Source organism: Cydia pomonella, chromosome 3 (genome assembly GCF_033807575.1).
Source record: "Cydia pomonella isolate Wapato2018A chromosome 3, ilCydPomo1, whole genome shotgun sequence".
Classification (NCBI taxonomy): Eukaryota; Metazoa; Arthropoda; class Insecta; order Lepidoptera; family Tortricidae; genus Cydia; species Cydia pomonella.
The window spans coordinates 26,635,959-26,659,723 of NC_084705.1; the positions used below are offsets into that span (position 1 = coordinate 26,635,959).

At 36.9% G+C, this 23,765-nt stretch overlaps 1 protein-coding gene across 2 annotated transcripts in view; it reads left to right on the forward strand.

Moving 5' to 3' along the window:
- The window catches only part of LOC133516432 (uncharacterized), a 211,959-nt gene that overhangs the window by 10,370 nt on the left and 177,824 nt on the right, over positions 1-23,765 (forward strand). Inside the window, exons 2-4 of one of the 2 annotated variants that reach the window (XM_061849366.1) lie at positions 12,061-12,297; positions 13,211-13,348; positions 20,951-21,100. In XM_061849366.1, the coding sequence (XP_061705350.1) occupies positions 12,295-12,297; positions 13,211-13,348; positions 20,951-21,100 (291 nt within the window). In that variant the 5' untranslated portion in view covers positions 12,061-12,294. Of the gene's footprint in view, positions 1-11,860; positions 12,298-13,210; positions 13,349-20,950; positions 21,101-23,765 lie in introns of those variants that run through there. The other variant, XM_061849367.1, reaches the window with a different exon arrangement.

Below are 23,765 nucleotides of genomic sequence, written 5' to 3' on the forward strand. Positions count from 1 at the left end.
CAATAACAATCTGGTTATTGCCCCCGACGAAGCGGTATACGCGTTTATGGTTAAATGTTAATTGGGCAATTTTTTTTGTTGTGGATTTTCCTTTTCGCCAGTTTTCGATAAAATTTGGTGCATAGATAGGGTTCTCTATTATATACATAATAAACGCAATTACCTATACCGTATGTCCTAAAAAAACGCTTAAAAAGGTTTATCAACTACCTAGTACATTAAACAAAAACACATTATGAGTTGTATTCTACGCTCTTGCGGACTTCCTGATTAGCTATGGTTATATTGTTTAAAATTAAAATTTCTCGTTAGCAAAAAAGGTATGGAAGAATGCAACAAAGAGTATGATAAGTTATTCCCTTTAATTAAAATTACTTACCAGTATTAGAGATTAAAGTATTATTATAGTAATTAAACGATCACAAAATAAAAAGTAGCAATAAGTATAATACAAGAAGTGTAAGAGGACAGAAACTAATACAACTAAACGAGAAACTATTATGGCAAAAGAAAGTCGAGACATATAGTACCAAAAACATTCAACAAAATTTGTATACTAAGGCAAACTCTCATAGTAAGCAAAAGTGTTTTAAAGTCTAAGTTAAAGGGTTTCCTGCTTGAAATTGAGTCACCGTCGAATAGCTAGCTAAAATAAATACTTATTAATATTTTGTTTGTTGCCTACTTTAAGTACATAACTAATAGGTGTAGGTGTTATCAGAAACGACTGTAAAATTGTTACAATTAAGTAGATGGGTCAAACACATTTTATAAAACTGTTGTGAACATTACAACAAATCTTAACGACTCGGTACATATATGTATTTATATCCCGATTTGTATCGTTTTATTTTGAGTCTCACGCGCTGAATAAATGTGTCCCGACTGTAAGGGTGCAGCATAAAATTAGCTTAACTTTACGAAGTCTACATGAAAAACGCGAACGAGTTAAGTAACCATATTATAAAATGTGTCTAACCCAAATAGGTTAAGTTAAGAATAACAACACGATAAACACGAGCTCAGACCACCTATTAAAAGTTTAATACAAAACCCATAGCAGTAACCCAACTGCATATCATTTAAAGTTCTAGGTTAGCTACTATATCCCACGTTTACGTGCCAATAATTGAGTGGCGGGTATTGGACTTTTGCGATTCTGAAGGAAGCTGCTGAATCCTACACCAGAATAGGTAACGCAACGGAAACCGGTTGGTATCGCCAAAGTAACAAAATATTACTAGTGGCTCTGTAAGATGTAGACCTCGTGAACGCCCATAGCTACGCCATTTCAATTTTTCCAAGAACTGAATTCACAAAAAATCTATTTAAGAGGGATGTATGCAACGTACTCGTCCATACAACAAAAGTAAATGTTTATCCACTTCTAAATATGTCATTGACACAATGAAAAAACTAGGTTGTCCTTTTTTTTATTTGCGATACATTTTTTTTAAAGCCAAACCTATAAAATCTAGAATATATTATACTGAAGCGATGGCTATCAAAATCAAAGTGATTTGTTAAGATTTCCGTTTCCTCCCGTAAAAAGTACCGTTATTTTGTTAGGATCGCAAAGCTATTCTTCCCTCTTAACAATAGAACCAGCTCACAAAATTTCACGAGAATCAACAGCGCGCCAAGCGGGGCGTTTTGGAAACTCAAAATCCCATACAAAATGACACTCAACGCAAACGCGTGCGTCAGGTTTCGCTATCGAATAAATTTACATTAGGGTGTACTGTAGAGAAGAACATCCGGACAAACAAAATAATTTTTGCCCAAGCTGAAATGGAGCTTCGCTAAGGTCAAAAATTGATAACCTTTAATTAATTTACCTATTCCATACATGAGTTGAGTTACTGGCAGCTATGTTATGTGACTAAGTAACATGTATATGTACCACATAACTATTATTATGACGTAGTTCGGAAACCATCGAAGCATTAATTGCTTTCGCATGTCGATAAATCGTACAAGTGTTATAGCTTTGTTTGTCGGCCATTAATAATGGTGTTTTATTTCAAGCTTGCATTAAACAATGTTGTTTGTTTATGCATTGCAATAGTTAGGTAATTACTATATTTATCTAATTAACCATGGATAAAGGATATGTAATCTATAAAGTGCTTTTTTATCTCCCTATGAAGCCGATGGTCCTGGGTTAAGTTTTTTTTGTGCAATAAAGTTTAGATAAATAAATTAGGCTGCGTTTATTAGCTGTAGTCTTAAGGGCCACTCCACACTAGCGTCTCCCGAGCGTCGGCGTCTAGTCAACTCTATGGCTGCTGCTTGACGCAACGTTGGCGCAACTGCGCAGCGACGCCATTTTCCATAGCGCTGACTAGGTGTCGACCCTCAAAATCCTAACGCGGTTATTAGCCTGCGTTTCGACCAGAGATGTGCGAGGATGCGTAGTGAGGAATGTGTTTGTTAAAAATCAATAGAATCACCTCATTTGTTTTCGCTCAGCGTGCAGTGATTCTATTAGTTCTTAAAACACATACATCGCTACGCATCCTTGCTCAACTCAGGTGGAAACGCAGCCTTACACTGGATGTGAATCGCACGTCGCTCTGATGTTTGAGCGAGACAACGCTATGCACGTATTATAGCGACTATTAGCGACACCCCGCTCGCAAATGAAGGGGACAAACCGATTTCAAAATGAATAAAATATAAAGTATTGTTTCTTTTAAAGGTATACGCTAGCAACTGATGCTGACGTCCCCCTCCTCCTTTTTTGAAGTCGGTTATTGTTGAATTGTTGCCAATTTTTATTACATCTAATTTTTTGTTTGCTTTCAAATAGTTATCGAATGAATTCTAAAATATATTACGTTGTAAAAAAGTAATAGTTGACATCATCTTTCTTTGTCCGAGCCGTGCCACTAAAGTTCTTGAAAAATGCCCACTTAATCATTTTACACGACGCTCAACTCAATATCCCCACCGTAACTTTTAAAACTGCGTACATCTCGTATTATCCTCTTTTAAATGCAACCTTATTCCAAGCCGCATACAGCCGGAATTAAAAATCTTGGTACAGGAAGATATGACGTTTAAACGTAAGCTCTTAATCTTTAGCGTAGCCACGTCTTTCATCGTCGCTTCAGTATCAAGTTAACTATAACCTCAAATAAAACAGCCGTTTTAACGAAATAGCATAGGTTTCTAAGGTAAATTTAAATTTGAAAATACACTGAAAGTGTATATTTTCTTAAATTTGAAACTGCTGATGTTTGCTACAAAGCGGAAAATATCTGCTACGAAGGCACAGGCGTAGCAAACATAAGCAGTGTAAAGTAATCGAAATGTTTCAATAATGATAAAAAATCTTAGAGAAAAAAAATGCTCATTTTACCCCATTGGGTACCAAAGAAGCGCAATATTATGACGTCGAGTTGCGGAAACCAAGCCCGCAAAATCTATACCTTTTGACGGCCGGTCGGTCTGGCCTAGTGGCTAGTGATGCTGCCTATGAAGCCAATGGTTCTGGGCTCGAATCCCGGTAAGGGCATTTATTTGTGCGATGAACACACATAGTTGCTCCTGAGTCATGGGTGTTTTCTATGTATTTAAGTATTTTATATATAATATAGAAATTTATTTTACTATCGCAGATAGAATTTATGGTTCAATTTTTTTTATAGCAACAGGATTTCATGGTCTTCATGTGATAATTGGAATATATTTTTTATTATTTTATACAATACGACATATAAATAATCATTTTTTAAGTCATCATCACTTTGTAAATGATTTGGTTTTGGTTCAAATTCTGGTAAGGGCATTTATTCGTGTGACGAGCATGATTTGTTCCTGAGTCATGGGTGTTTTCTATGTATTTAAGTATTTATAAATATTTATATATTATATATATCGTTGTCTAAGTACCCTCAACACAAGCCTTATTGAGCTTACTGTGGGACTTAGTCAATTTGTGTAATAATACTAATAATGTCCTATAATATTTATTTATTTATTTATTTGTCTGAGTACTCACAACACAAGCCTTCAGCTTTTTAGGGTTCCGTAGCCAAATGGCAAAAAACGGAACCCTTATTGATTCGTTCTGTCTGTTTGTCCGTCTATGTCACAGCCACTTTTTTCGGAAACTATAAGAACTATACTGTTGTAACTTGGTAAGTAAATGTATTCTGTAAACCGCATTAAGATTTTCACACAAAAATAGAAAAAAAAACAATAAATTTGGGGGGTTCCCCATACTTAGAACAGAATCTCAAATTTTTTTTTTCATCAAACTCATACGTGTGGGATATCTATGGATAGGTCTTTAAAAGCGATATTGAGGTTTCTAATATTTTTTTTTTCTTAACTGAATAGTTTGCGCGAAAGACACTTCCAAAGTGGTAAAATGTATGTCCCGCCCTGTAACTTCTAAAAAAACAGAATGGTAAAACTAAAACAAATATATGATGTACATTACCATGCAAACTTCCACCGAAAATTGGTTTGAACGAGATCTAGTATGTAGTTTTTTTAATACGTCATAAATGGTACGGAACCCTTTCATGGGCTTTCATGGGCGAGTCCGACTCGCACTTGGCCGCTTTTTTATTTGGGTATAATCATTATTGACATTAACCAGTCATTGGCACATTTTTTTTAAAGTCACCTTACACTGTACTGCTTTAAAATTACGTACCGACAAAAGGGTGGAAAGCAAAATTTTCACTCAATTTTGTTATCCAATAAATTATAATTTTAGCACTGTTACATGTACTGAGTCCAAATTCTATGTTATTCAGTAATTATACTCTACGTATATGTACGATCCCAGATCCCACAAGGTTTAAAGTCAAACATTACATCGCCGATCAGGCGTAATATTTGTATTAGTAGAGTTACCTACCCATGCATATTGGCTCTGATTCTCATGTGCTGTTCACGAGCTTGGTTTCAAAGGATAACATTATTCGGTTTATTTAGTATAGTACGCATTTTCACCGCCGTTCGTAAAGGGTACACGCGCTGTGGATTAACAGCCATACGAACCCGCCACCGAAAAGTCGCTTCCATATATATAATCGAAGTTACGCTTTTCAAACGACACACGACATGCTTAAATTACATGAACATTTACGTACCTACCATATATATCTTTTCGTACCAGTTTTCGTTGCTAGAAATCGTAATACAAAGAAGTTAGAGCGAATAGAAATTTTTCAATCATAGTTGAACTTTGATTGTATGAATTTTTTTTCATGGCGTTGCCCTTGATTAAAACGTGTAAAAATTAAATATAAAAAGTACAATATTGCGTTAAACTCTCTTAAAAGTCCTTAAACAATGAAAAATAAGTTAAAAAAAATCTTTTTTGTTACAGGCCTATATCGCTGACTGTGCTTTTCTTATCACAGGCAACTAATACTCATCGAGATCATTCTAAAAAACCCAAACACAATTAGGTTGCGTTGTTTCATCGCAGAGTTCTTATGACCACCTCCTATCTCCATCAGATTAGCTCGATGACACCATAATATTGCATTGTCACCCGACTTACATATGTATACAAAATTTCAGCTCAATCTGAAATCGGGATATGGGTTAAATTTAGCTTCCAAGACTAACTACAAACACACATTAACTAACAAACTTGGGTACATATACTAACAGGGCAAGTGAAATAAAAATGTTGTCAATCGTTTATAAAAGTTCGCTAGTTTATTTGTTATTTTTATTATAAATTATAATACATTACGTAGGTATTGTTTACGTTACTTCGGTACGATACAACGGTAATAAGGTTTTACATCATTAGAACGGTGACAATGCGTCATAACATAAATAATGCCCATTATCCGACGGTTCCTGTAAATACGGTTTATTGTTTGCACAAAATTACGAAAGGCAGTAAAATTCTCGTGTTTATTACTTGTTTTAATGTATCTTTATACATTATTACTGTTTTGAGAACTTATAAAGAGAGTTTATGCTTAAAATGAAAATACTCTCTTAGTTTTATTACATCGAGACATTTATAAATGTTAATCATTTATTTATTTATTTATTATTATTACGATATATTTACACAGCATTACAGTTCGCACCAAAGCGCTGGCAAATGTATACATGCAAAATAGTACATAATTATTGAATTACAATTAAGTCATGCAAATATTCTATATATCATGAAACTGCATTTGTAAGTTGTCTACGTCTTGTATATAAACAAATCGTTATAAGTGTTACATGTGTAGTGTAGTCTAGCAATCTTAGTTCGATTCAAATCTATACGCTACCCCAAATTATAACGCCGTAGCGATTTGCAAACGAGGAATTTGCAAAGTTGTGCATTGATCGACTTGCGTCCCCGAATCCACGTCCTTTCACAGACCCACATGAATAAAATATCTCTTTTGAAGTGATCGCTTAATCCGGATTAATTTTGTCGGACTACCGATTTTCCGCTAAGATGGTTTTCTCGTTTTGCAGAAGCGAATTTGTACCTAAACTACATGTGTATCGGCATCAATTTTAAGAAAGGATTGATTTCCCTGATTACTTGTTTTAAATGTAGCATGCCTATTCTTATCTTGTGTAAGCTTAGTAAAAACATCATCCACGAATCAGGCGAAATTGTAAGCAATTTCAATGATACTTCCGTATAGTTCGTGTCATTCACGATGACGCGCAGATTTGTCAAATCTAACCTTTAATAACATGACAATACGGATCAAGGCACGCGTCTTCGTGAATGACATGATCTATATTTTGCAAAATCTTTTCCTGATAAATGATGAACATATACGTATACGTGTAGGTTATAAAACCTATATCATGGTACGAGTTTTCACGACCTACAAAGTCCTGCGGATAAATATTTGTATCCCCTCGGGAAATTATTATCTCTACTACCAGCGGTACAAACTTGTTGTTGGAAATAGTCGGCATAGGGTAAAGGTAAAAAATATCAATGGGAACGTGTGAAATGACAATATTTTGTAAATAAGATGGAATTGACTACTTAAAGTCAAGCGCGTAAGAGTCAAGTGAGAACCCATATTTAAACGAAATAAAGAGAGGAAGAAGAGATAGAGAGAGAGGGAAAAGGGAGGAGGAAGAGAGGTTTTTAAAGGGTTGGCAACACGCATGTAACACCTCTGGAGTAGCAGGCGTCCATATGCTGCGGTGACTGCTTACGCAGCGGCTTTACGTGAGCGAATAACTCGCGAAGGCGAAGCGGCGCGGGTGAATTCAATCCTTTGAAATTCCTATGGAAGTGTCCTACGTGGGCGTTCTCGTTGTGAACGCGAATGCCGTTGGGCCGCCGTGCCTCGCCGCGTCGCATTCGCGAGTTATTCGCTCACGTAAGCCTGTGCGTTACCACTTATCCAGGCGGGCTGTATGCTTGTTTGCCACCGTATATAAAGATAAAGTTTTTGTATCTTTTTAGACAGTTTATGCTAGGCACCGTTGTTAACAATTTTATATTATTAATATTATTATTGATGAATTATATTCGCCATTAGCATAAAGAAAATTGGTACCTAAGCTTACTTATTTCTCTATGCCATTAGTTACTAGTAAGTTCTAGTTTTTACTGTAAAAAGGTTAAGTAAGATCTCTAAAACTCGGCGCTTGCATTCAGCAGATGAAATTGAATTGAATTTAAAAAACAGTTTTATTTTGAGTGCATTGCGTTCTGATAAAATTAAAGCGAGTAAAACCAGTCTTAAAATGAACTCAAATCCACTTCAATATAAATTGATTTAAAACGAGATTTTATCGAGTGCTCTTTGTTTTTTTATTTAGTTTGACGTTTCGCTAATTACATTATCCTTTTTGGTCGCAAGAAAAGCGTAATGTCACGATCAAAACGTCAAGACAAATAATAAAAGTAAGTGCACGCGATAAAGTCTCTTATTTTTAATACCACGTCGGCGGCAAACGGCCCGCCGGTCGGTGAACAGTCACCGTAGCCTATGGACGCCTGCAACTCCAGAGGTGTTACATACGCGTTGCTTACAATAACTGACATAAGAATTAGGTGTGAGCGTATATTTGGAGGGAAGCTCATTTCAAGAATTAATTTTACCATACAGGTTAGACTTCAGTCCAGTCCAGTTAGGCTATCACGACTTTAGACATTGACATTTTCACTCACGTTTACGTAACTTACATTCTATGCTTTACGCTCGTGCTGGTGACTATATTAGTGCAAGCAGGATGAATAAAAAGTAAGTTACGTAGATGTGAGCGATGTCAAAACTAGTGGTAGCCGTACTGGAGGTTCGCAGCCTAGTTTTGCCCAAAATAGTTCGTAATTACGTGTTATATAAAAAAGACGCCATCACCAGGAGAGAAAAATCTCATTACTCTGATTGGGTCCGGACTTAGAACTTGGGGCATGCTGGGTGCTGCGATCGCATTCGGCGAATGTAGGAGAGGGTAACCAGGGTTTTAAAAGATATACTATAGACTAGTTTTCTGAACAGTCAAATTAGCTACACACTGTGAAAAGTCAATACGATTCCCTATTACAAAATTAGTATGTGTACGAATATTGTAACCTATGCATGATGTCATTATTAATGAATCTCATACCCATAATTAACCATATGACTACTGAAAGAAGGTTGATTTTTGTTGATTTTTTTCTAGTAGTTAGTGAGTTTTGCTTGTCACCTGACGATATTCACTAACGTCTGCGTAACTCACTTTCTATACATCTCACTCGCCCTAATATGCCAGTACGAGTGAGATGCACAAAAAGTAAGTCAGTGTCAAAGTTGTGTTAGTCGTCCTTTATGTGAGTTTTTGATAGGAACACATGTCTGCCTTGCTCTTTCTTGACATCTCTAGGAAACTCGCTTATATGACGTATGACGTTGACGCTGTTCAGAGTTTCAGACACAGTAAAACACTGCGCACTTAGATACACCAAGTAGCACCGTGTCGATGTGGACACAGTGTGGCATAGGATGCGCTCCGCCTCTCGTCACACAGGTGTAAGTCAAGCAAACACACATACAAACGCTTTTTGTAATTTTTCTAAAACTTAATTTAAGAAGTTGCAGCAGCAGAAATGTTAAATTTATTCTTATCCTTGATTAATATACAGACGCGCTACAAGCAGTGTTGGCCGAAACGTTAATGCAATTAAAAATTATTGGCCATTAACCATTACAAATTGAACCGTAAACTGTAACCGTCCTTTACGGTTACGGCTCAATTTACAATGGTTAATTGTTAATTGCAATTAACGTTCGGCTAACACTGGCGGTTAGTGTAAGTGTTCGGCCAACACTGGCTACAAGCCTCAATTATCTAATAATCGTTTGTCTTAAACTACCATTTTCGCTTATGTATTTGTAAGCAAGGGATCAAACATAAATTAACTAATTGAGGCTTGTATAGCGTGTTTAGGAATAAGGGGGTATGTTACTTAACCTTTTCGACGCCATCGACGGATATATCCGAAGGTCCGACGCCTAAGACGGATTAATCCGTCACAGACCACAGAACAACATAGGCCTACGTGCATATGCATAAAGTTCAATCAGTTTTGACACTTCGGTGACGTGGCCTATGAGTGACTGCTTTTGTGTTTGACACGTCGTCGAAAAGGTAACAGGTAGGTAACCAGCATAATAAAATTAGCTTTTATTATGAAAAGTAAACACTGAAATTAACTATTTCCATCGAATTGGTATGTCATGTCTCTTACGAAGTAATAACGTTATATAACTAAAGAGTACCTACCTACCACTACCCACTGTATCCGGGCTCAGCATTAAATTATTGATTACAGGAAAACCCTTGTTTCCCTCACGTATTTTCTCGTAGTTTCCGACCTGCCATGTTTATTTGCACCATATAAATAAATGGCGTGAAATGTGGACTGATATTAGTGTTGGTTACAACACGTCTTCTAAGTCTATATATATGTAGGTATACTATGATTATTATAAACTGAGTGTTCGGAAACTCTGTACTTAAAAAATAACTCCAAGATGAGCTGTGACTCGACCTTTTTAGGGTTCCGTAGTCAACCCTTATAGTTTCGCCGTATTCTTCTCTCTGTCCAACCGCGGCTTTGCTCCGCGATCGTTTGTGCTAGAAAGTTGCAATTTGGCATACATAAATCATGCATGGCGACAGAAAGGTAAAAAAAAGAGAAAAAAACAAACATTCAGGGTACCTCGTGTATGAAGATATACAAAATGTTGTTTTTTAAATAAAAATCGCTTCAACTCAATGGTGTGGGGTATCGTTGGATAGGTCTTTAAAAACTAATAAGGGTCTTCAACAATCATTATTTGATAAAGTAGTTAAATATTTAGGGGAAATAATCGCTCTGAAAGAAAAAAAATATGTGCCCCACGCCTCTAAATTTTGAACCGTGGGTCCAAACATATGAACAAATAAAACTTTTTTTTTTAAAGGACTTCCAATGAAAACTATAGCGTACATGTCCGGTCTAGCTATTTACGAGTTATCGCAAAAAGCCTTCTCTTCTTAGTAAAAGACGTACAAAGCGCTGCGAAGGTACTTTCCTTATACTTATAAATTATAATGTATATGATACTAACTGAAAGCTCCCGTTTCGCTTATTCTGACAGAATGGTAACTATGGAACCCTACACTGAGCATGGCCCGACATGTTCTTGACCGGACGCTCTCATCTATGGTCCAAAATTAACTTGAGTATCTTCATACAGAGGTGACTATTATTTGAATGTCATAGTTCAATGTCAATTTATTTTTAAGGTTACACGAAAAAACCTAAAAAAAATATATATTTATGCTTAGTTTCGCATTGAACTTGTGGACCATAGTAAAGTTGTCGATAGTACGAAGGTTGTACGACTCCTAGTTCTGATAGTACAGAAACTGTCAAGGACATCATTTGTCATCCCTAGTCGGTAATAGGCTATCACGTCCCGCGGAATCCCAATTATAGGGGCACTTATTGGGCTGTGATGAAATGATAAGGGAAAAGGTTATACATTGGCTAGTGTACTAGGTACATGTACAGGGTTAGCAACATGGTTCAGTACAATATTGAGCCCTTTTGTCTTAGAAACTAATATTGGTTTCTGAAGATAAAAATGTCAAAGCAGACATAAGTCTTTGTGGCAATAACGAGTGCTTCAGAAAATGAAACATCGATAAATATGTATGTTATCAATAAGTCAGTCAAAGTAATAATTAAAATATGTAACTTCTACTTGCTGTAATAAAATTTATCAACGTTTTTTGTCTATGTTCTGCATTTTTCATTACTTAATCAAATTAAAATCGTATATTAATACCAATTAATGTACTTTAATTTTACTTATTGTGCCAGCTTGGCGTTGGCACAAATTTAGATCCGCGAGCGAAATTTCGAGTACATAAGTTAGTGTGATTAAAATTAAATACCTATCAATAAGTCTCATTCGCCGAGTGTTAATTCGTTCCGCATTTCTCGAGTGTTAATTCGTTCGAAGTTTAATTGCAAAAAAGCTCTAACTTTTCAAGTGCTCTGAACTTTTCCTCTCGGAATCTTTAATTTTACTTTCTGAATGTAATCATTGAATTCTTAAAGAGCCGTTTTTTTTTTAATTTTGTATTTGAGACGTCGCGAGTCTACATTTAAGACCTGTGCACACCGCATGCGTGTACGTACTGCGTAGATATGCACGTTCACGTGCGCGTTGTAATATAGATAATCTTATAGAAGAGACGGCACACCGCTTGCGTGACGTGTGCGTGCACGGCTCTAACATTTTAGAGCACGCGCACGTGCTCGTCTACGGACACGCAGCTGGTGTGCTCTGCCTGCCTTCTAATGGGCAATAAATATGTTGGCCAAACGCACTTTATATATGGAAATCGTTTTTACTACTCTACTTTATTTAATAAACAAAAAAAAAACCATTTACAAAAAATCCATTTGACATACACATAAATGCTAGAGTAGGTACAGTTTTAAGAGTTCCATCAGAACCATTTAAAAATAACATTTCTGTCGAAACGTGTTTGTACGTTGATATTTGAACTAGACCATTTCCAGCAGACCTTACTTACTTAAGCATCTCTTTGTTACAGTTCAGTCATCGACATCGAAACTTAACGTCCAGAAAAACAATTACTACCTGTTAAAAAAGCAGTGGAACCGCAATGTGCGAGTACGTGTGCTCACGCGCAGTGACCGAAATCGCCCAATCACCGCTCGGCTGTTTCCGCGAGACCTGTCAGTGAGACGACAAGATGGCGGAGAAGGTCAGCTGATCGGAGACTCGCTCGCGCAGGCCTGGGAGCAAGCGGCGAAGCAAACGCATTATGGTAAGTGTGCAGGGAAAGTTAAGGCAGGACCAAGAGCGAAGAATCTTTAGAGACAATATAATTTATAACCCGCGAGTTACAGCAGCATGCAGCAGTTTTTTGGGTAAAAGAGATAATAGTGTCTGCAGTCGATATAGTGTAGTATTGCAGTGGAAGTCTCGACCTAAGCCGTCCTACGCATACACATATAATGACCAAGGGCAGCTTTATTGTGCACAGTGCGACCGGGCATTTAAGACTAAGTTCGGTTTCGCGAGCCATATACGTGCTCATCAGAGGAAATAGTAAAGGTCGCCGTTGTCGGATACGACATGGAGGATATACACCGTGTTTTTTTTTGATTTGCGTTAATTTCGAGGGTGCATTCCTGAGCTTAAATTAAGTAACTTTCTCAAAGATACCGATATTCTAACTAACTCCATTTCGGAGATAATCAATCATAAATTTTTATATTATAAGGCCCTTACGAGCGTGTACACTTGCTTTAGGACCTGTTTACTTATTAGTTAGTGTTTAGTGCGAGTTCATACATTTGCTACTAAACGTACGTACTATCTCGGACGATCGATGTTAGAAATGACATTGATATGTCACAGTTTTCAATTGTTTGGTTGAGTTAAATGTAATGCCCGTGTTACAACAACGCTATATGCAACATTTAGTTACTTTTTATAAAAATAAAAATAGTAAAAAAAAAACAAAAAAAAATATTTTTTTTTGAAAATTAACTATGCCATTTAGTTTCCTTAAACGTACTTACCGAAACCCCGGAGTTAACGCAATTCAATAAAAACACGGTGTATATAGTTGGACTTCATTTTGTCAGTTCGACGCATTCTGATGAAATAAAAATGACCAGTTGACATGAAGACAGTAGTAGAGAACGTAATTGTAATATTTGTTTTGTTTACAGCAGGTGTTCGGGGAGTGGGCTCAAGTGGAGGCGGTGGAGCTGGTTAACGATGGCTCCGGTCTCGCTTTTGGCATCGTGGGCGGCCGCTCCTCGGGCGTCGTGGTCAAGAGCGTGTTGCCGGGCGGCGTGGCTGACCGGGTAAGTGTGACCGCGATCAGGCGAGCCTGATATCGTGTGTGGCCGCTCCTAATGCGTCGTAGTGTAGATCAAGATCGTGCTGCTGGTCGGCGTAGCTGAGCGGGTGAGTGTGACCACTGTTAGGCGAGCCTGGCATCGTGAGCGGCCGCTCCTTGGGTGTCGTGGTCAAAAGTGCGCTGCCGGGCGTCGTGGCTGACAATATCGTGGGTTGAGCGACTATTTTATGACCATAATATTTCGCTACTTAGTAATAGAGCAATACCAACTCAACAATAAAGAACAAAATCAGTCTCAAACTATTATTGGTTAGTTATTTTAACGTAACTATTTTGCAGCTAAATGCTATTACATAAAGTATGCACTTCCATTTCTAAGGAAACGGGTATTTTGCATAATTCCGTGTCGGTACAACGTCGAAGCTATTCCGAACAGTTTCGACATTGTTTGTAAACACAAACATAACCGCATAACCGCAGCGAAAGAACTAACTGTAAAGGAAAACTCATTTATTTAAGTGGTCCGAAGGAAAACACAATTTTCTTGATGAAAAATATTAACGCTGGCAGGTAAATAATACAACTAGGGTTGTGTTCAGATATAACAATCAATACCTACAGGCAAAGTTATCATAAATTTACTGTTAGAGTCTGTGCGGAAATATTGTATTGTATGGGGCCCTCAGATCATAAAAGGTACTTCTTATATCTATGATGGGGCCCAATACCTTCCACGACTCTTCTCTTTCCAAACAGACTCTAGATAGTGTTTGTTCAAATAAATCGAATGGCTTTATGTGAGCTTTTCCTATTCTGTTTAGATGTATACTTTGCCTCGTTATTTAAAGATTTATATTATTACATTTATCACAGGTAGTAGTGGGTAATTAATCAGTATCGAACTTTGAACATCGAACCTTTAAGCATAAGTAGATACAAAATACTATAAAACTAATATAATTTATAATAAAAGTTGCCTTAACTTTTTATATTCACAGAAACTCAATACTTAAATGAGAAAATATTGAATATTTAGGAATTCAATTAATGTTAATTTAATGGAAATGTAATAAGTAAAAAAATATAAAATGTTGTTCGACTAAGTAGACGCGAGAATTCAAATTGTCTAATTGAATAACGTAGCCTACATTACTTTATGACGGAATTTATGAATATTCATACTATATTGTCAGAAACGGATATCATAAAGAATATTAACATTATCAAATGAAACCATCGATTATTATTGAACAAAACACGAACTTCTGGCGGAAGCAATACAAAATTGTAAATTACTTTCAACGGAATTGTATTTCAAATGAATAAACATAAAAAAATACGTAAATAATTATTGGAAGTAGCATTTACGATAAGTTATTTATTTCTACACAAATTGAGATGAAGAATGCATGGAATATGCGTAGTTATTTAGTGCATCTCAAGATAATTACATTAACTTTATTTATGTGGAACTGCATGGACTACATTGACTTTTATATACATACTCGTAGTATATTTTGACAGACTAACGCTTAATAAAATCATGTTTAATAAGGTTTTCCTGCGTAATAGATCATTTTACCTTGTTTGCATTCATTATTTAATGGTTAATATCTACGCTTTTCCGCTTTGGATTCGTTTTTGGCATGGACCGTTCAGAAACTTCGCGGGTTTTAGCGCCCATTGCTTTTTTTGTTCGCATCTTCTATTTCTTTAAATGTGTACTATGTCCTGGCGTTAAATAAAGTGTTTTTTTTTGTTTTCTTTTTTTCTAACTGTATTACTTTTATGTCTAATTTTTATTGGTTATGTGTAGGATAAATTCAAATGAGTTAATTGGGCTACTGCGTTCGGTAGATTGTTATAATATATAAAGACTAGTTATTTTAAAGTAAAAAACCTTAAATCTTCCTTATGTGATAGAGAAAAAGTATACCTAGGTAATATTAGGTTAATTGTGTATTTTATTTTGCCGAGTATTAAATTTCATAGAACATTATTATTCATCTAATCATAATACTCGAAATTGTTCTGAATACTACACTAGTCGTAATCGTAGATTGTAAATATATAAAATCAAAAATGCTTCCCTACAAATTTATGAAGAAAATGTTCAAGTCAATGAAGTTCGGCGGCGGCCTGGTCTGCAAAAATAAGAAAGACGGCAACAAGATGTCAAGAAAGAATAAATACAACAGTTTCTCAATATACCTCATGAGAGTATTAAAATCACGTACAGAAAGTAACGTCAAAATTTCAAGCAAAAGCATTTTATTGATGAACTATATTGTGAATGTTATTATAGAAACAATCGCCTGTGAAGCTGGAAAACTAATACGCAGAACGAGGATTCCGTTGAGCGAGATTGAATTACGAGTGGCCACAAAACTTCTCCTTCCTGGCTCCCTAGGAAGGCAGTCATTGTTGAATGGGAAGAAAGCGCTCCGAAACTACAAGAGCAACTCAAGCAGCCCGATAGTTACTTATGCCCCATTTTAGTTAATATAAAATTCGATATTTAAATTAATTATATTCAAACTTATTATTTTTATTTGCAATTATCTTATATAATGTAGGACTATGACTACCTATTAAATAGATCAGGAATTCCCAATTTTTTTTAATTATTATCTTTCTTTATCAGTATGCATCACGATAACTTCCTCCCTCCTTCGCCTCCTCCCCCGTGCTAAAAAGCGGATTCCATTTGTTGAAAATTCCTTACCTAATAAATGATATTGAAAACCAGAACTTTATTTTACTTTATAAAAAAAAAACGAAAGCAGTAAGAGTTATGTTAACTCGGAACAGACTGCCGTTAGACATTAGACTTTTCATAGCTTTAAAAACCTGAAGAATCATTATTTGTCTCCTCCTTAGTGTGCCGCTGTGTATATATTATATATTTATATGTATGTATGTATGTATTTATATAGGTATAATATGTATCAGTTATTTTTCACTATTTGGTTGTACCTATTGGTAGGTACGTACTTATTTAATGTAATGTGTGATTGATCTTCTTATTCCTGTAATGTATTCGTGCACTACCTGTTTCTAAAGTTTTTTTTATATTTTTTTTTTATATCCTTCTACCCTAAGGTTGTCTGGAAGAGATCGGTCACAGCAATAAGACCGCCTGTTGCTACCCTTATTTACGTTGTAAATCTGTTGTTGAATTTTTCTTTTGTTTATTTGCTTACTTAGAGTTTACAATTCACACGGCGTAAATTTTCCCGTAGTAACAAAAAAATAGTAGTTAAATCTCGTATACGGTATACGGGAAAAATTAACGCCGTGTGAACCTAGCCTAACAAATACCAAATAACTTCAATGAGTCGCTGACAATAAGCCGGCCCATAAATAACTAGCCTCTATCGCCTATCCTGCTCACGTAAACCATTATTCGCATAATTTCCATGTTAATATTTCAGCTATTTTCAATTTCAAGTGCTTTATATGTCGGGTGTTTTTATTTATGACTTACACTAATAACTAGATAAAGGCGATTGTTCAAGAAATGTTACAGAGAACCAAGAAAATTTTAAGTTTTTGGTGTTACTATTTGTAATTTTTATTAATAGGGAACATTCCAATTTCCACTTCTAAATATTTTCAATTCTCCATGATTTTTAGTATGTTATTGAAACAATGAAAATGTAGGTTTATAGGTTTGCCTTTTTTAAAAAAGCGAAACCTATAAAACCAGAATATATTATGCTGAAGCGATCGACATCAAGTTTTAATTAGTGGACAACGTTTTCTCCCGAAATGGAATTTCATAGAAAAAGTACCGTTATTTTGCTAGGATCGCAAAGCTACTCTTCCCTATGAAGTAGTACTAATAACAGTAATAACTTGCCTTAAGCTGCGTTTCCACGTGTTTTTTAAGAACCAATAGAATCACTACACGCTGAGCCAGCAAAACAAATGAAGTGATTCATTGGTTTTTCGAAACATATCCCTCACTATGCATCCTCGCATATCTCTGGTGGAAACGCAGCCTTAAACCCTTAATTTTTAATATCAAACAGAAGCTTTACAGAAACAGGTCACCGTAAATAGGTACATATTTTGACGACCGGTCTGGCCTAGTGGGTGGTGACCCTGCATATGAAGCCGATGGTCCTGGATTCGAATCCCGGTAAGGGCATGTATTTGTGAGATGAGCACAGGTATTTGTTCCTGACTCATGGATGTTTTCTATGTATTTAAGTATTTGTATATTTTATATATATATATATCGTTGTCCCACAATACAAGCCTTCTTGAGCTTACGGTGGGACTTAGTCAATTTGTGTAAGAATATCCCTATAATATTTATTTTATTTATATTGATACCCGAAACTCTTACCGTTTAATAACACCCTTCAGAAGCCAAGTTCACTCAAATCGCAGATCTTTAATTAAAAGCGACTCAAAGCGAGCTGCAATCGGAAATCGCAGACACTTCCGTGCCCCTTAGGTCACTTTGCATTTTCTTTCCTTTCCAGTTTTATTAAAAAACCGGGCAAGTGCGAGTCGGACTCGCACACGAAGGGTTCCATTATTTATAAAAACGGCAAAAAAATATGTTTGTTGTATGGGAGCCTCCGTTAAATATTTATTTTATTCTGTTTTTAGTATTTGTTGTTATAGCGGCAACAGAAATACATCATCTGTGCAAATTTCAACTGTCTAGCTATCACGGTTCATGAGATACAGCCTCGTGACAGACGGACGGACGGACGGATGGACAGTGAAGTCTCAGTAATAGGGTCCCGTTTGACCCTTTGGGTATGGAACCCTAAAAAGGTTATAGTTACAACAGTTTCAACCGTTTGATAACACGGTAATTGTTATAAGATGCACTACGGTTACAAATAAATTAAATGACATTTCAAAAGGTCTTTACAAGCTTTTATTTTAACTTAACATTATCGTGTTTTTTATTTTATTTTATTTTTTTATTATGAAAAGGTAAGCATTCAACCACAATCTCACCTGATGGAAAGTGACGATGCAGTCTAGGATGGAACATGCTTACCTAAAAGATGTCTATTCACTCTCGATTTAAAAAGGTCCAAGTTATAGTGGACTGGGAATAGATTTTCCGGAAGTGAATTCCACTCCTTAGCCGTTCGCATGATGAAGCTGGATGCGTAGCGTTTAGTGCGAATCAGTGGTAAAGTAACGACGTAAGGGTGAAACGCAAGCCCGCGTCTAGTCCCACGGTGGCATAATGGAGATGGGGGGATAAGATTATGTAATCCCATCGCACACTGCTCGAAATGTATCGCTCTAGGCTACCTTTCTACGGTGTTCTAGGCTCTGCAGTCTAGCCTCTACCAATCTCGCATCCCCAATAAGCTTCCTAGCGCGTTTGTTTATATAATCTAAGGCTGTAACTTATGTATGTTATGGATGTAACTTTTTAACTACTTCCTGATATCCGATTTAGCTGAAATATTGCATTCATATGTAAATCGGATGACAATGCAATATTATAATGACATGGAGCTGATCTGATGATGGAGACAGGAGGTGGCAATGGGAACTCTGTGATAAAACAACGCAACCTAATTGTGTTTGTAGTTTTTAGAATTGTCTCGATGACTATTAGTTGCATGTGGTAAGAAAAGTACAGTCAGCGATAAAAGCTTGTAAACCGTGGGCCAGGAGCATATATCGTCAGTCATCGCTTCCCGGCTGATACTTTGTCAGATGAAAGTTTAGATGCTATTTTAAATCAAAAAACCGTCAGCCGGTTGTATCGCGGTGAAAAGACCGTCAGCTATTGACATGAACAGGTAAAAAATTCGCGCCTTACCACTTAAAGTCCGCAAAGTATGCGTAATGTGTAAATTGCGTAATTACTACCATAAAAAGCTAAAGCGCTTATTTTTTAGATGTTCATGCGACCAGCTGACGTTCTTACCACCGCGAGTAGGTACTACAGGCAATGTCGCGACAATGCTACAGGCAATTTATTCCATACAGGCAATGTCGCGGTCAAAAGCTAGTCCAATTAACAATTTGCTGTTATCGTTATAAAAATAAGAGAGAAGCACCTCATTTTATGATGATTGAAATTGAAACCAAATTCTACAAGGTTTTTGCCTGATTGGTTCTTCGTTTATGAAAACGAATCGTACCGGTTTCTTTTTCGGTATTAATTCGTAGGTCTCTCAATTAAATAGAAATATGATCAAAAGGAATCAATCGTTGCCGAGACCTCATTTAGATGTTTCAGGATGGGTTAATTAATTACCCGGAAGAGGAAGGCTACTGTTTTTAGGGTGCGAGTAGGTTGGTATTTTACCGAACATTGCTAAACCAACATCCGATCTACATTTGAAAGGTCATCCATGTGTTATTTCTACCTATAGATGAATTGCAAAATGTGAATTGTTATTAGTGTTCGACCGAAACATGTTTTTTGCCGAAACTGAAAGCCGAGCCGAGGCTTTGGCTTTAGTTTCGGCCGAAACCGAAACTTTTGAAGATTTGTTAAAATCGTTGAAAAAATCATAAAACCGCTTTAATACACTTATTAAGATTATGTCGACCGTCCAGTGGCGCCCTGGCGCCCTCGTTAGGGGAATTGTGTTTACAATAAACCAATTAATTTCTGTATACATATATCAGTATAGTAATATTGTGGTCCTATTTGTTCCCCAACTTTTGGTCTTTGTCACATAGTTTAGTTTCGTAGAACAAAGTACCATTTCGTAAGTTTCGACCCGAAGTGGTCGAAACTGTCGAAAGCGAAACTACTGCTGAAACATGATTTTTTTGGCCGAAACTTGTCGGAACCTAAACCAAATCTTCGGTCGGACCCTAATTGTTATGGTAGAGCGCCTTTTGAATAACAAATTATAAAAATATAAAAAATACTACGTCCCTATTCTTTTTTGCATACCTACAAGATATAATTTCTTTAGAAGAAAACATATAATTTTAGACTTCGCATTTGAATCGATTTTATGTTATATGATTAGTACAACATACAAAAGCCAGGAAATAAGAGATTGCCCGTTGGGTGTTGGGTGTGATAACAGGTTTAGTAAATACGAGGCAGGAAATCGTTGTTCCGGGCTAAGTATATGTGGGTGGATTAGAGCTAGTAGGATATTTTCCCAGGTACCGAAAATACTCGGGAAATTAGGACGTGTGTAGGAAACTTACTAACTTTTAATATATATATCTTCGTTCGTCAGTCGTTCGTATGAATAGAATACATTGTTTATTAAAAAAAAAATGCTCTTTCAAAGTTTGCAATATTAAATGATCGCCTGTAAAAACAATGCTCTTTTAATTTAGATTATCTAGCGATTTTATGTCGATGGCCGATCGATACTAATACCTAGGTACCGGTAGCTGATGATGGATTTATAATAGTTTTAAACAACAAAATTAATGCATGTATAAGCAATAGATATGATAATTGACAAAATAAAAGTTGGATTGCACTTTTGTATTTGCCCTTGAGTTTGTTTGACTTTTGTAGCATTTGTATTTCACGGGTAGCTGGGATTTATTTTTCGCATTTCCAAGAAGATCCATTTTGCCATCGGTAATTACCTGTATATTACTTCCCAAATACTAAAGCTCATTATGGTTTCAGGACGGTCGTCTCCGTAGCGGCGACATGCTCCTGCGCATCGGCGCCGTGTGTGTGGTGGGGATGTGTGCGCGGCAGGCGGCGGCCGTGCTGCGGCAGTGCGGCGCTTGCGTGCGGCTGCTGGTTGCGCGGCCGGCGAGCAGCGTGGCACAGGTTTGTAGCATGTAGCAATTTTATTGTGGTGAGGGTGTGTGTGCGTGTGGTAGGCTGCAGTGCCTTGCGTGCGCAGGGCTGCTGGTGCCACGGCCAGCGAGCAGCACGCGCACGCAGGTGAGCACTGAGCGTGTGTATGTTGGCAAGTGCGCGGCAGGCGGCGGCCATGCTGTGGCAGTGCGGCTGCTGGTAGCAAGTTGCAGTCTAGGGTGTAGCAATGATAGCGTAAGGATGGAAGAAAAATAAGCTGTGCTTTAGCCTTATTTTAAGGGTGTAATAATTTTCCCATTACCGCCGTTTTAATGCCGGCTTTTTAGGGTTCCGTACCCAAAGGGTAAAACGGGACCCTATCACTAATTAGGGTTCCGTACCCAAAGGGTAAAACGGGACACATTACTATTAGGGTTCGTATATCTGATTGCTTTTTTTAAATTAAAATAAATAAATAATGGTATATATATGGATTGAGACGATTGGGAACCGGGCCAGTTGCAAAATTCTAGTGTCGGTCGTGAAGAAGGACAGTCGTGTAAAACACCTACCTAGTTGACAACAAGTGAGATAATAAAAGTATTCGTCTCAAGTTTGAGTTTCAAGTCAAATCTACGAAACCCGAGTTATCAATAGTTCGAGTGAGTTGTGCTCATATTTCAGAATTGGGATAAATCTGTTCCCTATATTACTAAAACTCCGCTGTCCGTCCGTCCGTCCGTCTGTCACCAGGCTGTATCTCATGAACCGTGATAGCTAGACAGTTGAAATTTTCACAGATGATGTATTTCTGTTGCCGCTATAACGCTCGGTGGGCGAGTCCGACTCGCACTTGACCGGTTTTATTTTCTTAATGCTGAACGAATTAGCGACTATTGTAATTTAACAGTGGAAGTTTTTATATACTTTATATAGGACTTAAAAATTAAGCGGTTTTCCTTTTTTTATGTTATTTCAGAATACAGTTGTCTATAAATTATTTTCTTATTTAATTTGAAATCTTGCAAAAGAAACTACTATATAAAATCACCTGGTAGACGATGAACAAGCGCATTATAAAGGGGCCACCACACGCGGCGTAATTACCTCCGCGTGCAAGTTTACCGCACCGAGCCAATTACGGAGCAAGCATTTTATTCCAGCGAACTGCGACAACGAACATTCGCAGAATGTTTCCTAAAACCGTAATAGAGATAGTAGGTTCTATAGAGCAACAGAAAATCGGTTAATTAGGTGACTGAAGTTAGTAAGTCACGTCTATACTGTACCTTACCAGGCGTGCCACAACAAACACTACGACAAACGTGGCAACGTGGTACAAACACAAAGGTAAGGAAATGAACTAGAGCTTTTTGTCCCCTTTTGGTAAATTACAACAACCTCATATGACTCACTCATAGTTACTGTGTGCCCTGCCCACCCCTCGTCTAGTATGCAGGCTTTGTCCACTTTGACCGCTCATATCTCTCTGTTTTCGCCATATAATCTTTCTCGACGGTTTCCTATATATATCATGACTTATTATAAACTTAGTTAGTATAAATTTTGGTAAAAATATCGTTAATTATGGAAGGGGGAGTTAAGTATCATACTAGAAATTGTACAACAAATCCGTTCCAATCCATTTGTTGCTTATTGTAAATAAAAACCGGCCAAGTGCCAGTCGGACTCGTGCACGAAGGGTTCCGTACCATTACGCAAAAACGGCAAAAAAATTCACGTTTGTTGTATGGGAGCCCCCATTAATGTTTATTTTATTCTATTGTTTAGTGTTTGTTGTTATAGCGGTAACAGAGATATATCATCTGTGAAAATGTCAACTGTCTAAATATCACAGTTCATGAGATAAAGCATAGTGACAAGCGGACGGACGGACGGACGGGCGGACGGACAGCGTAGTCTTAGTAATAGGGTCCCTTTTACTCTTTGGGTACGGAACCCTAAAAAAGAGAATACAAGCTTAGAAAGTACAGTGCTCTAGAGCAGAAACGTAAATTTTCTGCACACTTTTTAGAACAACAATGATCCACATTCAGAGCGTGAGAAATGAAACATAACAGAAACTTATTGCGAAATATACTTCCATTCAACTTTCAAGTCCAGAGTAAACTTTGTATAAGAAAAATTCACAATATTAAAACCTAAGAATTTTTCCACCAAGTGCAAAGTAAACTTTCTCGTAACTCCTCCAATTAGCAAATATAGGTCGTGGCATGAAAGCACTCCCAGTTTAGAAGCGCTAACACTCCTTTTAGAATGGCGTCGCCGTCGCTTTAAGATTTGCTTCATTTCGTTTGCTAATGCTTTAGTAACCTTGTGCTCAAAAGAGCAATAAAAAATGTGTTTTAAAACATATTTAAAACCGAGTCTATCGCGAATTTTTTTTGCTACCTTTATTTCCGACGTTTCGACACAGGTTTCAGTGGTCGTGGACGCGGATAATCGATGTCTCAGCAAAATGTCAAAACAGAGATTTGTGTGTGTTTGTGTAATAAAGGTAACAAAATAAATTCGCGATAGAACCGGTTTTAAATGTGTTCAAAACGCGAAAGTTTGAAATGTTATAATAGAAATATAGTGAGACTCAATGGTGTTAATCCTATTATCCCTAAACTACTTAATACCTATTATAAATGCAATAATAACTGTCTGTTACCTCGTCACGAAACCGATT